Source organism: Harmonia axyridis, chromosome 1, assembly GCF_914767665.1.
Source record: "Harmonia axyridis chromosome 1, icHarAxyr1.1, whole genome shotgun sequence".
NCBI lineage: Eukaryota > Metazoa > Arthropoda > Insecta > Coleoptera > Coccinellidae > Harmonia > Harmonia axyridis.
In genome coordinates this window covers 17,716,658-17,733,276 of record NC_059501.1, presented here as the reverse complement: position 1 = coordinate 17,733,276, position 16,619 = coordinate 17,716,658, and the positions used below count along the sequence as shown (strand labels likewise).

The following is a 16,619-nucleotide window of genomic DNA, read 5'->3' as shown; positions in this document are numbered from 1 at the left end:
GCGATCGCGCGTCTAAAAATAATAAAAAAAGCCCAGTTACGACAACATCAGCAGCGCCCATGTGCCTAACCTTATCCAATAAACGTGGCTGAGACATGAACAGCTGTTTCGTACGCCTATTTCAAGGTAGTTCTCGAGCGCCTCGCAGAAGAGGTATCGATTTCATTGTTCTACGCGACATTCCACGATACGTGATTGTCTCACGTTGCTTGGACTACGGAAAAAGTGCCATGGTCGATGCAGAATGGGGCATTTCCGTTGTTCTACATAATTAATTCCGAGAAACTCTAGATTATCTGTTCGGATCGATTCGATTTTGGTATGGAAGTATGAAACGGTTCTGGAGGGATATTATGGGTGATTTATGGCGACTTTTATTTTTTCGATTGTCACTATTGATTTATTTCTGTGTTCAATTGCAGTTTATTTTCGGAGATCTATGATGTTGAAAATATTGGTGTATCCCTCAAAGTAATAAACATAGATAGAGGGAGCATATGTCTTTTTCAGTAAGCAAATTTTGTCCCCAACATGAACTATCAAATTTGACATGAAGCGCGCGGAAATGAAAACATATCAGTGATACGATATTTCACTCAATTCGCAAGTTTCTCCACAAAGAACTCGCTTCCCATGTCCCAAAGTGAATCAACGTTCCATATTAAGTCAAAATATATTGAAATAAATACCTCAATATATCATAAATTCATAAAACAAACTTCAAGCGCACCAAGAGATGTGAATTGATGACACTAGGAGAGCAAAAGTTGCCAATTCTTGGATTTCAGCAGGTAGATACAGACAATAATAAATATTCTGCTCATTATAAATTCGACAATTAGGAAAAATATTGTATTCCAAATATTCAAATTTGCATATTTAATCGAGAGTCACTCAAATAAATGTATTTCATTCAATATAATATACATTCATAATGATATAGTAAAATTGTGAATTTGAAAATATATCACAATCCGGCAACGTAATCCAACCATGTTGGGGACATGTAAAAATTGCGTTTACTTCCTCTATCTATATTTATTACTTTATGGTGTATCCCCTGATCATTCTGGGGGTTCGAACTCTGGATTACTGGTAGTTTTGTCCGTAGATGGCGCTATTTCAAAAATCATCATATTTCCATGGAAATTTGATGTGAGCAACACTGAAAATGGTACAGAAATCAAGTGAAGCACCGGCAAGCTCCATAAAATCCAAGAAGGCTGGTCCCTACAAAGCCAGTTTTATTGCAAAGTTTTCCAAAAATTCTCGAAACATTAGTAACTTATTTGATATCTACCTAGCCCTTGACAGAATTACACACCCAGGAAACTCTGCAAAATTGCGATTGTTTTGTTGCTTTTGAGACACGTAGCACCATCTTGCTGAATATAAACGTTTTCCAAATAAAAAAAAACATTTATCATATAGCTCGGTAGCACAATCCATTCATCTGGGTTTTCGTCAACACTACGGGCTGCAGCAGCAGTATTCTTAGTTGTTATTGAGCTACGCACATGGTTTCGATTCTTCACATCAATAACTTCTCACATCAGCCCAAGTCTTTTCATCAATTTTACTATTGCCGTCCGAGATGGTGCTTCACGCCGACCCAAAAGGCTTTAGTTTTGCAATCTGTGAATGAAAATTTTTCACCATTTTTTCGTATACCATGTATCGCTCCATATTTTTTAATAGATTTTTGTACTTGATGAAAGTAAATTTTAAATTCTTTATCATCTTATATTCTTTCGAAGAAATCTCTAGAGAGCAGCAGAACTCAGCAGGAACAAAGCCTATTTCGTCAATATCACTTAAGAGATTGGCTATATCGTCTACTTCAATTATTCATCCTTTCTAGAAAAGATAACATTTTATTTTGTTCCCATAAAAACTAAAGAAACGTTATCCTACATTATTTCTGAAGAAATAGAGAGAGATAACTTTTTAACATATAAATGAGTCTGTTTTATTCATTCAAGTGTCATGCTAATAAGGTTGAAAAAAACATAGAATTACGGTAGATAAGTAGTAAGCGGAATTAAAATATTACGAATTGTTTTATGTTATAGAATTTCGTCTACGCGACTTATAAGCGTCTTCTATTATTAAGTAATCTTTAATTCCATTCACTGTAATAATGTGGTGAATTATCTGAAAAAAATGTCTGTGGTTTGTGGTATTCGATCGAGTCTTAAAATGAAAGATTATTGGTTCAGTATGAGTACAATCACCATAATCGTTTTTCGGGCAAGGTCGATGTATTTATTTTCTGATCTGAATGTCTGCATCTCTTTCTTGAGTGTCTCTTCTAAATTTCAAACTCTATATATTTTATAGTTACATGTATCGCTTGCTTTAAGCTCACTAAAAATTAGACGAATATGGAAATTGAGAAATATTGTGGCAACACCGCCCAGATGCTAACCAGTTGAACACTGTTGCCAAAAAAAAAATTCACCAGTTTTCCTTCGTTCAAGGAATTTTAATATTGTCCTCGAAACCAGTGGGTTGCATTTTTATGTTGCAAGTTCTCGATAAGGAAATTGGTGACGATGATAGTACATATTTGGATTATTATCCGGATTGCTCCAGAACCAACTCCCCAATCGCTGTCTCTCGAAGTCTAAACCTTAATCACGTCTGGCAGTAAGTAATTAATATTCTCTTTTGCGTTTGTGAGGTTTGCCCTAAAGTAATTATAAACACGAGGAGTTATCCTTGAAGCGAGACGAATACATATATCAAAGTAAAAGTGTAATTGGATCAACTCCTGAGCAACTTAGGTTTGCTTCAAATCGAAATCTGTCAGATGTGTCCAATGTCGTTTCAGGATTCGTAATGTATGATGAATTCATGCAGAATCCGATATGAATGCAGTTGTTAGAGATGGAAGATCAATTCTTTTGACATATTACATAGAATCGTAAAAATTAAAATGTTGAAAGGGAGATAAAACAGTTGAAGTTAATGGGTTTTCAAGATCAATTATTGTGTTTGATCTATTATAAACGTTATTCAACCATTGAGCGAATTTATTTGACGGAGCAGTACAAATACTACTTTTTACATGTTTGTCTGTGCGTTTGGCTTTTCTACTACATCCAACAATGAAGTTTTGTTAAGTTGATGATTCCGGTTTTCAAATAATATATTTGTTGAATAAATAGGTACACTTATTAATTGTAGAATGTTTATCGAAGAAATTATTAGGTGTACTCACAAAATATTGAAAACTTCTTCTAACATGCTATTCTAATACAAATTTCTTATTAATTTAATTATAAACATAACTATAACGTTTTTACTTGTTTCTTATTTTAATTAATCAAACCAGGTGAAAATCTATTTCAGTCATTCCAGGGTTATTTTTCATTTCTTTATGTTTTTATTTTTGAAAATTATATGTACAATATAAAAAAACTACATAATTATGTTTGAGAAATACAAACAATAGGTGCAGTGTCAACTGACAATGAGGCTTTCTCAGTTCAAATGCACGGCAATTGTACCAGCTGCAGGTCCAGCATTTTCTATTATGAGTTAAATCTTACCGAGAAACTTCAAAAACGGTTGATCTCTTTGTACCTTCTACCTGAAGATTGTTCAGTTTGCAAAGACCAGTAGATTCTACTTAAATATACGACGTGTGAGATCTTCAAAAGATTATTTACATTGCAAATGAAAATTTTTCATCGATTTTTTGTTATTTTTCTCTTCTCGAGAAATTTTCATTAAACATAAACTATCGAACGGATAAAAAATGCGTGATATGCGGATATTTCAAGAATCGAAAATGCAAAAGTGTTTGTTCCCATTATTAATTCAACCGTTTTTTTTTCGTGACAAACAATTTGATGTAATCAATCAACTCATTCAAATTTAATGGTATTTCGCTGTAAAGATTGATTCGCTACATTCTCACTATAGAAATCTGTTTGGTTCAATGTTTCAAATATCAAAAATAGTTTACATGAACCTCTCTTTATCAAAAATTAATCTGTCACACTAACAAAATTACTAGCCTATTTTATTATGAAAATGTCGAAATTTTGAAGCAAGTCAAGGATCTTTATTAATCTTTGCTACATATTGACTAAATAAGTATCAAAACTTTATTTATTCATCACGGCTTACCAACTGGATCTTTATAATGATTTGGATTTTCCTGAGGATTACTAAAGAATTGTTTGAATTTTTTTTTCGAAATCTGTAGCCAATACGGAAAAATTACAAGAAATCAAAAAGGGTAGTACTGGACCAAAGTTCCTTTGTACATTTTTCTGAACTGCCTGTTGTCCACCAAAAAAAGTTCTAAATAAAGAAGCAGGCACAGTTCCAGAAAAAATCTTACGCTGTAAATTTGAATTCGAAATCATATCACATTATGAAAATTTCAAATTTGAGTGAATTTCTTGTTCAGGGAAGATGCTATGAAGAATAATTCAAATTTTAGCATAATGTATCTCGAAAACAAGTCGTTTGCGGTCCCATTTTTATGGGAATTTTTTTCTTAAAATGACCCGAGGAATCTGTCATTTAGGAACACACTGTATTTAGTATCATTTCTTATTTGAATTGATGCATAATGCATCTAATAACGTGAACAAATTTTGTATTATAATATAGAAATATCAATAAACCAAAAGTTTATTCTGTCGAAAAGTGTATTGGAAACTAGTCTTATAATTCGTTGTGGAAACGGAATACGAAAATAACAAAATCCCCTTTTGCAACAAGGAAAACGGTAGCGCATCAGGCAACCGGTTTTTTTGGGCACTTGCAACCTCGCTTGCAACAAACCTACCACTTTACATTCGATGCCCTCGTGTGGGGTTGTCCCAAACCGTGAAGTTGAATAGGGGAATGCTTCGGACCTGGACGACTTTGTCTATAATGCACTACGGCTAACAATTCTGACGTCATAATTTCAACTTTCACATTCTCTTACACGGAAGCGTCTCGATATCCGTTTAAAAGAGACTATCGAAACTTTCTAACGTTCGGTTTTTGTCAGCTACGTGAGCAGGATCTGGTCTCGTTGTTTTTCATTCTTCTGAGGCGGCTCTGTTCGAAAATTAGAATGCTCCCGCGAAGATCAACGTGAAACTTGGTTTGGAAGTTTGCTTACAGCTGAGATCGACGTTTCACTTGGTTGGCGGCGAAATTGGAAAATTTGTTTTGATACAAGGTGGTAATTGTCGAGATCGGGCGCCACCTGTACGTTGCACCCTGAAACAATTCTAATTATCTTCGAAACTTTGAAACCACAGATCGATTTGAGAATTTGCTGACAGATGGCGTTAGTTAGGTGGGAATTTTAACTCCTTTATTGCTATCACATAATATACTTCCGCCTCATATTCGTAGACAAGTTGCAGTCAAGAAATCTTGGAATATATGTATCATTCCTACCCTACTTATTTCCTCCCAGATAGTAGAACTGCCGAATTAAAGTCATTTAAACCTTCATGGTTTAATAATTCCCTTGAATCTAATGCAAGCGACAAGGAAATTTGGCGTACGGAATGGAATTCATGTAATGTCTCAAAAAAAGTCTAATCGTTGATCTTTCAGCGAAAGTTCCAGGTTTTCATCTTTCTAGGAAAAATTTTGTACTTGTACTTGTATCGATTTAGGACCTGTCATGGTCGTTGCAATAGTATGCTCTTCGAATGGCATTCTATTGAAAGCCAACTGTGTGAGTGTGTCGTAGAAAAAATCCTTTGACCATTTAGTGCTTTGTTGTTCAACTTATAAAGGGTGTTTTTTTTTAGAGCTACAGAACTTCAAATTGCAATAAAACAACGATGGATTATTCGATTGACAGGAATTTTATTTATCCGCAAGATAATATTGTGGCATTACATTTTAAATATGATTCTGGCATATGACCGCCAAAGCTGGCTCGAATGTAGTCCAATCTGGACGTCCAATTTTCGATGACTTTTTCCAACATTTGTGGCCGTATATCGGCAATAACACGGCGAATGTTGTCTTCCAAATGGTCAAGAGTTTGTGGCTTATCCGCATAGACCAATGACTTTACATAGCCCCACAGAAAGTAGTCTAGCGGTGTTAAATCACAAGATCTTGGAGGCCAATTTACAGGTCCAAAACATGAAATTAGGCGGTCAACAAACGTCTTTCAATAAATCGATTGTGGCAAGAGCTGTGTGACATGTTGCACCGTCTTGTTGGAACCACAGCTCCTGGACATCATGGTTGTTAAATTCAGGCATGATAAAGGTAGTAAACATGGCTCTATCCCGATCACCATTGACTGTAACGTTCTGGCCATCATAGTTTTTGAAGAAGTACGGACCAATGATTCCACCAGCCCATAAAGCGCACCAAACAGTCAGCTTTTCTGGATGTAACGGTGTTTCGACATACACTTGAGGATTAGCTTTACTCCAAATGCGGCAGTTTTGTTTGTTGACGTAGCCATTCAACCAGAAGTGCGCTTCATCGCTAAACAAAATAAAATGGACTTAGTTCGCGATACGTATTCCGCACAGAACCATTATTTTCGAAATAAAATTGCACTATTTGCAAGCGTTGTTCAGGCGTGAGTCTATTTATGATGAATTGCCAAACCAAACTGAGAATAAATCACTTGACAGCTGTTAAATCGGTCGCCATCTTGAACAGTAATGGCAACTTAAAGTTATATACCTCGAAAAAATGAACACCCGGTTACATTTCATGGTGATTTCCAAGCTATCCATTCAGTTTCAGTTCCTTTTTAGAAGGTCGCTAACCTTTAAATCAATATTCTTTACTGGTTTTCTTTTTTGTTTTCACATTCAATTATAATATATGCGTCGTCAACTTCTCATGAGAAGGAAGGATGGAAAACATTTTTTTTAGATGAAGAAGCCCTTCAATGTAACATGTCAGCTTATTCTGTAAATGAATACATAAACTAATCAATACACATATACGGGGAGATAAAGTTTTTGCTGAGGTTTTATCTGTGCTCTTGCATCATACGTTGAAATGTATGATGCCCCGCTCACATTTTCTCTGCTAATACTGACATTTATCTACACATGCTTTATTGTTTGTAGTTAATAACTTGTTGTTGTATAGCTCTTCCTCAAAAAAATATATGTGAATATAATATCCAGTACCTGCCAAAGATGAGATGATCTAAAATTTTAGTGGTCTCTTTTCTTGACTTGACGTATTATATACAGAAACCTTCATGCTATGAAGATATTCTGGTGGCCACATGCTCTTGGTCTACGAGCCCCTTGTAACCTCGAAGCAGGCAATCAATTACAGAGCTTCTTTCCGATGGTAACCTTTATCACCTTGAGGCGTGATTAGCCATTGTTCGATAATCGTACGAAAACAACCTTTTCGATTGATCGAAAAGTCTTCGATGGCGATAATATCGTCGCGAGTGGGGCCCTAATCGCGCACGTGGTGTCCGCGGCTTCCCGTTGTTTCTTTTTTGCGATCCAATGGGGTCCGTCCTAGGGAGGTCGACGGTGCTGCCACTGCGTGACCCGGTGGCTTCGCGTCGAACCCGTGTGGTTGGCACGTGCAACGAAGTGGTGGTGTTGGGGAATCCGAACTTGTTGGTGGCGATAGGAAAGAGGCGTGATTGGTCCTTCGACATGGATCATCGGTGATAGGATGATGGGAATGTTGATGTTAATCAATGATATGTTGATTTAGGGATTCTATTCGTTGTTTTGAAGGATTGTTTCATTTGAAAATTTTGAGTATAGTCCGAAATATGCCAACAGAAAGTAGAAATAAGGTTTTTTGTACTCGTGTAATTTTTTAAATAGGAATCATCAGTACCCACCTTTATATTACTATTTCAAAAAAATACTAATCGTTCATCCAATGGAACGAAAATATAATTAACTTGTTGTAAAACAATGGGGACAAATTGGAAATGCAAGTTTTCCCTAAATACCAGCCAACACAGTGTAACTGCACCTTAACCTATGATCCTCCGATCTAATGTACTGTTTGATAAGTTATCGAAGAGTACTGGATATCTATTATAAAACATGGTTTCTTTAAGTGTTATGGATGTATTCTACAAGTTGTCATCATTGATTCCCAAAAAATTTGGGAATGATCTGCTGCTAGCCATCTCGAAATGTTATCGAACTTAAAGTTACTTCAGTTCCAAGATTTGACAGAAATCTTTCTTATGTTGTTACTTAGAATTGAACCCAGTTAAATACACCAGTTGAAAAATGTCTTCAGATTGGAGATAATTATTGTAGATATCTCCTATTTGATATGCAGTTACAGATAACATATTTCGTTATCGTTTCAGATGAACCTCAAATTATTATAAATGGTTGTATATAATGGTCTAAAAGTATTTCCTCTTCAGTATATTCATATTCTATAGATAAGCATGGTTAAATCTTTTTATTTGGACTTTAATGATTCAAGCATCAGTTCCTTGTTCTTTTCAATTCAAATAAGGCAATTTTTGTTCTTGAGGCTTTTCCAGTAAAAGATATATAAAAACGATTTGACTCAAGGGCTGAAACGGAAAATCGTCAATTTCATAGAGTTGAATAATGGGAACATTAACTAGATAGCTATTTATTTCATTTGCTAACATTGATGCATCTCTATTGATGAGAAAATCTTCATTAATTTGATTTTCATCACTCTTTATTTAATTTACTACCCGCCAGGTTTTTGCCTCTATTGTTGGCGATGGAGATGATAACAACTGGCTTTATATTACCGAAGAATTTTATTATATTAAACTTTCGTTTGCCTATACATCATCTGATACTTAGATCATACAGCAAGTTGACTCGACGACTTGAGTAGCTTTACTAGGCTAGCTTCATTCTTTTTGTTCCTCGGATCTTAAGAGTCAGTTCGAAAAGTAAACAACTTTCCAACTGAAAAAGAAAAATCGTATAAAATATGACTCCAATCGCTTTCAAACTAGTCTTCGTTTTTTCCTAATTCTTGTCTTTTCGATTACAGCAACTGGAATTCCCGTCGGCCAACTCTTCGGCGTCTTTCTCCTTCTCCATGTCCACCACTCAGGACATGGAGGGACCCGGTGGCAGCTTCGAGTGCATCACACAGAACGGCCCTCCGCGTGGCCCCCTGGAGCTGCTCAATCCGATACCTCGCAAGATCCGGATACACGCCAACGATGACATCTATGCGGCGACCAAGCAGAGGATGACGGTGGCGGAAGAAACACACAAAAATAAATGGTAAGCGAAAGATAAAGGCACTTTATCGTTATTGAGGAGTTGTTTAAACGCCAGTTTCATAAACGAAAGAAAAGTTTCGTTGTCCGTGAGAAGTCTACTTTACAAATGAAACCAATTTGTAGGTTAGAAAAAGGTTTGAAATGTCCTTCCTTATAAAGTCCCGATATTGGCCCTTTATGACAAGAAAAGGATCCTTTTCTTCACGCATGCTTTATGACTACATAACATAACCTCATTCTGTTGTGTCATGTCCTTTACACGTTTTTCTCTACCACACAAATTTTTGTTGAAATTATCATATTTGAAATTAACTTTTCAATTCAAATTCAACAAAATTTCAATTTCTCCGAAAAATTAACGAATGCAGACAATAAATCACTAGTCCTTAGAGTATTCAACCCAAGGAAATTTAACACTTACGAATAAAAGAAACCTTTCTCTAAAAGACGGTCGGAATATGTTCATGAAACCGAAGCCACTTTCCAGCTTCATTTAAAGGTGACTTTCAAATAAGAGGTCTTTACCAAGGAGAGCTTTTTCAGATGGATTACGAAACAGGCTCCTAATTATATATAAGTTTTGACCCAATCTTTAGTGAAGATTAAAAAAGATTCGTAGATTAAACACCCTGTATCTCGAAAACAAAGCCTTCGCATACCCTTGTTCAATGGACTATTTCTTCTGAAGATTCAATGAATCTCACATTTTCCTTTGTATCAAAATCAGCATTCATTTGTGAGTACTGAGAGAAATTGACGAAGAATTCATAGACAACTCAACCCTCTTTACACATTAAAAAAAAAGTAGTAAATCCATGTTATTGATGAATTGTCTGATTTTTTCTCCACCTCATAGTCATAGTACTAGTAGGTAACTAAGAAAATGTAAATGTGCATTTTTCTAAATCTTATTTTGAAAATGTTCCTAATTCTATCGTTGGAATGGCGTTTGTGCTCTATTCATAATTAAAAATTTTATTTCTGAAGTATATCATTAGAATACGAGTTCTAAACTTAATGAATAAAAACCCTCTGGGAAGAATATAATTTTTTTTTCATTGCTTATGTTTGATATTGGGATTGAGAATAATAACCAGAATCCGTTCATGTGACCATCTCTGGTCCCTACATAAACAACTACTAGAGCTTATTGAATGAAATCTACAAAAAATTGAGTTTTTATTCAGGATTGATTCAATCAATGATATCGAAAGCAATACTTCAGATTTTGAAAAATATGATTTCCGAAACCATTAAATAAAGAATTAAAATTCCTCAGAATAACATGTAGTTCAACTAGAAATTGAATAGGAATATGTAGTTCAACCTTTGTACTTATTTCTCATTTTTGTGGATCTATGCGTCCTTATCTTCAAATCCAAAATACATTAAAACGATCATATTCATTCCGATGTTACTGCAATAATGAATAACCTGTTCTGGTCCCGATCCTCGGTTTCAAAACGTTGAATTTCTCTAGAGTTTCATCAACTATAACCTTTAAATCAGACATTATAATTGTAACCTTGATATTTCAGCTGGAATGATCTGAATACTTGCATTACAATTCGCGTCATTTTTGTTTATGAGTCCGTTCTAGAGATTGCCAGTTTCAAAACTGTTTAGAAATTCAATAATATTGATATTTCGGTATATACAAGGCGATTGAAACATGATTTCTCATTTTGCAATTATGAAATTTTCTTGAATGCAATTATACGTTTATAACATTCATAACGTTTTGAATAAGATAATACTTAGTAAGATACAATTAAATCAAAAATTGATAGAGAAGTTTCTTGAATCTCGAGTTAAGGATTTAAAACTGTATCCTTTTTAGCAGACCCCCTCCCTCCCCCCAAATGCAGATTTTCTCCAAAGCTACTCCGCTTCAAAATCGAAAAAAAAAGTTATTTTACAATTCATTGCATTTTTACGTGAAATGAGTCTTTAGCCATTTTGGCTCATTACTATCATCATTTTCCCAAAAAAATATACGCTATTTTTGAATTTTACCATTTTGATCCTTTTTTAGCTACTCACCTTCACAAAAACAAATGCTACTTCGAAGGAACATATTTTTCCTCTAATTTCGGGAAAACTTCCTAATCTGGCAATACTGCCAGTGCCTTACGTTCTGATTGTCTGAACATCTGTGGGCAACGTGCTCTCTGTCACGTACGAAGTCGAGGCTTTCCGTTTTTGGCGTTTTTGGTAAAATTCGTTATTTTTGAACTATTTGGCAAATAAAATTGACATAAGAAAAAAAATCGATCGATACCTTATTTTTTAAGTATCTGATATAGCTAAATATATGGAAACATCTATGGCTTGAACTGAATGTCCATTTTCATTTCATTAGATACTGATAAGAACTGTTGAAGTTGAGGTCCTTGAAAGCATGTGCAGACATACAGACACTAAACCAAAGTTGTTCAGTGATCACAATGATGCTTCCACTTCCGAGTCTACCAAATTTGGTAGACTCGGAAGCAATAATCTTAAAGTCCAAACCGAAAATTTTCCGGCCTGTATATCATGTTCTTTCTTTCATCACGAGCGAATACAATGATCATGAATAGAGGAAAGTGAATTAATTTATCAGGACTACTATCTGAGACGACATACATATGGGAAGCATCGACTAGGTTAACCACCTTATTAATTGATGTGAAAATTCTCATGCAGTAACCATATTATTTATGGATAATTAGTCTTTTGCCACTCTACAATCTGGTAATTTGTATCAACATTTGTTTCCTATGTTTGAATCAGAAGTAACGAAGAAATTCAACTTTAACAATGGAACCTGACTGAGGTTGAGAAAGCCATCTTCAACTTGTGATTCCAATTATAATTATTTCAATGACATACAGAATTCAAAATTATAGACTCTAAAATCATATGTATTTATTGAAAATCCTGGTATTAATCAGATCTTCATTTGATGAAAATTCATCATGAAAGAAATAAAACAAAACTTGATTCAATAAAATTCCACAAATTAAAATAAAATGAAATTTAATTTCCACAAATTCAAATTCGTGGAAATTAAATTCTGCTTTATACAGGGTGAGTCGGGAGGAACGCACCAAACACCAGGTGTGTATTTTACACGTAAAAATTCCCATAAAAACCATATGTTCTTATACGATTTCCATTTGTTTTCAAACTATAGACTAGATACAAACAAACCAAATTTCTTACATTAACATGGTTTCGATCGTGCGCAAAAATACTGTCATTAATCTCTAAACGCATTCTACTTCGTCTACGAAGGGTTTTTGTTGCTTTTTTGAGTGATTCTTGTTTTTTTTTGACAATCACTGCCACTAATGCATAGAATTAGGTCCTTCCGAGTGAGGACTCTCACTTTGTACTCCTCATTTTTAAATCAGCCCAACAAACAATAGTCCAATGGTGTTAGGTTTGGAGATTTTGGAGGCCAACTAATTGGACCACCGCGACCAATCCATAGTCGAAATGTACGGGAGCTCCATCGTGCCGATATACATTATCATTTGATGTTTAGAGAACCTTTCTCTAATAATACTTTCAACTCATTTACCAAAAAAAAATAAGTAGTTGTCTAACACATTTCAGAAAAACAAAAAGGACCAAACAATCGGTACCTACATCATTTGTGATAAGAAGCGGCAAACTATTTAATACATTTGAATTACGGTATAATTTGAAAACAAAATAGAATCGGATAAGAACATATGAGTTTTTTTTTTAATTATTTCCACGTGTACAAAACTTCTCTGGAGTTTGGTTCGACTCACCCTATATTTCTCATTTGAATTAGATCTTAATGGATACGGAATCACTAAATTTATCGCGATGATATATAAAGGGTGCACTTAAATGAAATGCGAATCGTTCAAGGTGACCTTAATCACTAACATTGAATTGATTCAGGAATTAATTATGATCTGAAATATTTCGTTCGATAGATGAGATATCAAGATATGTAAAGATTCTTGAGGTATATTTACAAGGAATGAAATATAATATAAAAAAAAATAAATTTTTCAAATAACAGCTTTTTGGCCAATTTGCAAAAATTTATTTACTATCAAACAGGCAATATCTTTATAAAAAAGATTGGTAAACTAGAAGTCCATTGCATCAAAATACTTCAAAACTTTTCACTTCACATTTATCCAAATTTGCATAGTGAAAAATTTTACTGTTGACATTGAGCAATGCTAGAACCGTTTGCACCAAACTACTTTGCAATTTTTCTAGAGTTGTCATTTCGCACATTTGAATTCTTAATTTTCATAGAATGTAATTCATCTCAAAAATAAAATGTTTCAAAGTGGTTTGGTGCAAGGGGCTTCAAGTATGTCATAAGTGTCATTAATGTGAACATGATATTTAACTCTGAGCAGTTTCAATTTTTTTTTGCCAGTATTGAATGAATTATCGAGTAGCATGAAACCCAAATATTATATCATTTTAGGTGCACCCTGGTCGAAAAAAATAATTAAAAGTGAAATCCAAAACTTCATATTATTGTTGTAAACATTAGAATCAATATTTCTGAATTCTAATACATTTGTTTGAAGTTTCGCCTTACATTCAAACAAGTTTGAAACGCGCAAATTATTATGATATTTTGATCTTCATTCAAGAATTTGGTTTATGTATTCATTCACATTTCTTTCATTTACTGTAAACTAGACTGAAATTGAATTAGGGAATTGTTGAAAAAATGACTGTTATTGTTGGCCGTCGCATTGGAAAAAGCCGACTTCACTCTCTATATGTTGGCTAATCCAAATGGGACATTAGAATAATATGTATATTTATCAGGAAACGTCACTCCAACCCATGGTAAAATATGCAAAGTTCTCCACTGTTTTGCATTAAAAAGGAATGTGATTGAGGAACAGCCAGTTATCCTTTCTCGGTGAACTAAAAATAGCACTACTCATAAATGTCTTACCCTATACACCGGCTGGTAATATTCAATGTCAAGGATTTCGAAAGATTATTCAACATCTCTACCGATAAACTCCTTCATAGTTGTCATCCAGTCGGCTCCTCTAGTGTGCTCCCACCTTTAGTTCGTCGAAACTCGTAATTTATATAATTGTCATCAGGTGAAAATTTATTCTTGTGTAAATATAACACTTTCGAGATAAGGATAAGATCAGTTGGATAACCTGTCATGATGAAAGGTCTCCAACATCTACAAATCCCTCAAGAAAGAAAAGTTCATCGAACTGTCTGAGATGAAAAAAAAAATATTTACTAACAACAATTTATTGAATATTTAAAAACGGCAGGATATATCCGGTAAAAAAGGAAGGTTCATCGGACGGGTAAGTCCAAAATGAAAAAAAAAGGCAAATATTTACTACAACTTCAATTTATTGACTATCTAAGTAAAACATTGACAAGAATATGAATATAAATAAAATATTTTTACTTTACCAACTCACTGCACCGATACCCTGCTGCTCCTCGTCACACACCGCACTGGTCACTGACGAATTGTCGGTTCTACGACGCCTTTTATGGTCAACCGTTCTGCCCCCACTGCCTCAAACACGAATAAAGATAAGTGCTTTGGAAGCAGTGGGGACACTCTTTATCTGGAAACACTATAGAGAAGTATCGATCTTCATTATCATTTTAATTCATTTCTAGAAATGTTTCCTACTCTGATTTGTCGGATCCGCCTGTTGATGAACAAAAAACTGTTAGTTAATTTTTTTTCGATTGATGAGGATTCAACACATTATGTTAATAACCTTCAATTTATGTTACATTGTGTCGACTGATGAACCTTTGGAGTCTAACACGCTTGATTTTCATATCGTGTTCTTTCAGATGCTTGAAATTTGCGTGAATTCTATTGAAGGTCATAATTTTGCAAAAAAAAATTGTTTGTCTACGTAAAGAAAACGTTATATTCCACGTGGAACGAAATTTCTGACCTGAAACCCAAGCAGCGTTTGGACCGAGTCAAAATCTGAATGAATGACCACTATAGTTGTGGCGTTTTCACACGCTTATCTAAATTTTTTTATGTGTCTAGATGACAATTATTAGAGAGAATTCAAGAAATTATGCTCTTGTAGAATAATACATGTTAAAAAAATAATTCATTTAAATTAAAATAAAAGTACAAATTGCAGCAATCGTCAAGCAGATATGTAATCTATCAGCGTTAATACGTCAATTCAAAGTATTACCCAAAGACCAAAGCATAATCTATTTTATATCTATGATAATCATACTGTTGGCGTTTCAATTGATTTTGTACAATTTTTGCTGTTTACTCGTGATTTATCGATAAACGAAGCAGAATTCAGTTTATTTAGTTGATTTTCTTCGTTCAACATTGGCCCAATATACGCACTGAAAGGTTATGGGTGTGTTTACTTAAATTTTACGTCATAAGCAGACGCTTAACACTTAAAATTGTTCGATGCATCTTCATATTACATAGAAAAAGGTGCCATCATTCATCTTAAAAATTGAATTTATTACTGAAATGTGTTTTTTAGGGTATAGTAGACGTATTTCTACATCAAATTCAAAATGTCATTTAATCTATCTAATCCAGCACTACAATGATATTCACGGCATTGATAACCGTTACTTTCTACTTTAAAACAATTCGATTATAGTTTAACGCTGTTCTTGATAAGAACTTCTTCTTAGTAATAATCTAATCTCTGTTTGTAATTGCCCCATTGTGTATTTGTAAACACTGGCAATATGTATGTTATTGGATTGACATTCATGTTAGCAGTTAGATACAAAGATTAAATTGAAACTGGTCATTCATTCTCTCTGTTTAGTGTTTATATGTGAATTTATATAAAAAATAACTATTCTCAATAGAAGAAATTGATTCCGATCAGTGAAAAATATTCACTGAATTTTTGTGTACGTTGAGTACACAAATATCTATTTCAAATTCAAATACCTATTCAAAATTTCGCCAGAAAAATATTTTATGGAGTGCAGGATTTCAAATTTGATTTCTCAGTCTTTGTTAATATCTCCAATATTATTTATTGGAATCTCCTAAAATTTTCTGTTTACACATCTGGAACACATAGAACTCAAAAATATAATGATCGGGACTAATATACATATACATACTATGCATACTATGTGGTCTCCTAGGATGCAATTGGCGCATGAATGACGGACGCTTGGAAGCTCCTGTTTTCACTACACAGAGATACAGAATCTCATCATGATCGGATAATATCGGAGAATATTTCTTTTCCAAAGTTTTTTATTTTCACTGGTTCTGATTATGTGATCAGGTTGAAATTATTGAGGTAGTCCTCGTGTTGCTTTGAACAGAACTAACCAGAATTCTGTAAGGTGGCGCCCTTCAGAATTGTTCGAATTCCCACTATCT

General features: G+C 34.2%; 1 protein-coding gene across 1 annotated transcript in view; it reads left to right on the top strand.

Moving 5' to 3' along the window:
* The window catches only part of LOC123670647 (RNA polymerase II elongation factor Ell), an 86,186-nt gene that overhangs the window by 56,544 nt on the left and 13,023 nt on the right, over positions 1-16,619 (top strand). Inside the window, exon 3 of the mRNA XM_045604158.1 lies at positions 8,986-9,224. Coding sequence (XP_045460114.1) covers positions 8,986-9,224 — 239 coding nt within the window. The remainder of the gene's footprint in view (positions 1-8,985; positions 9,225-16,619) is intronic.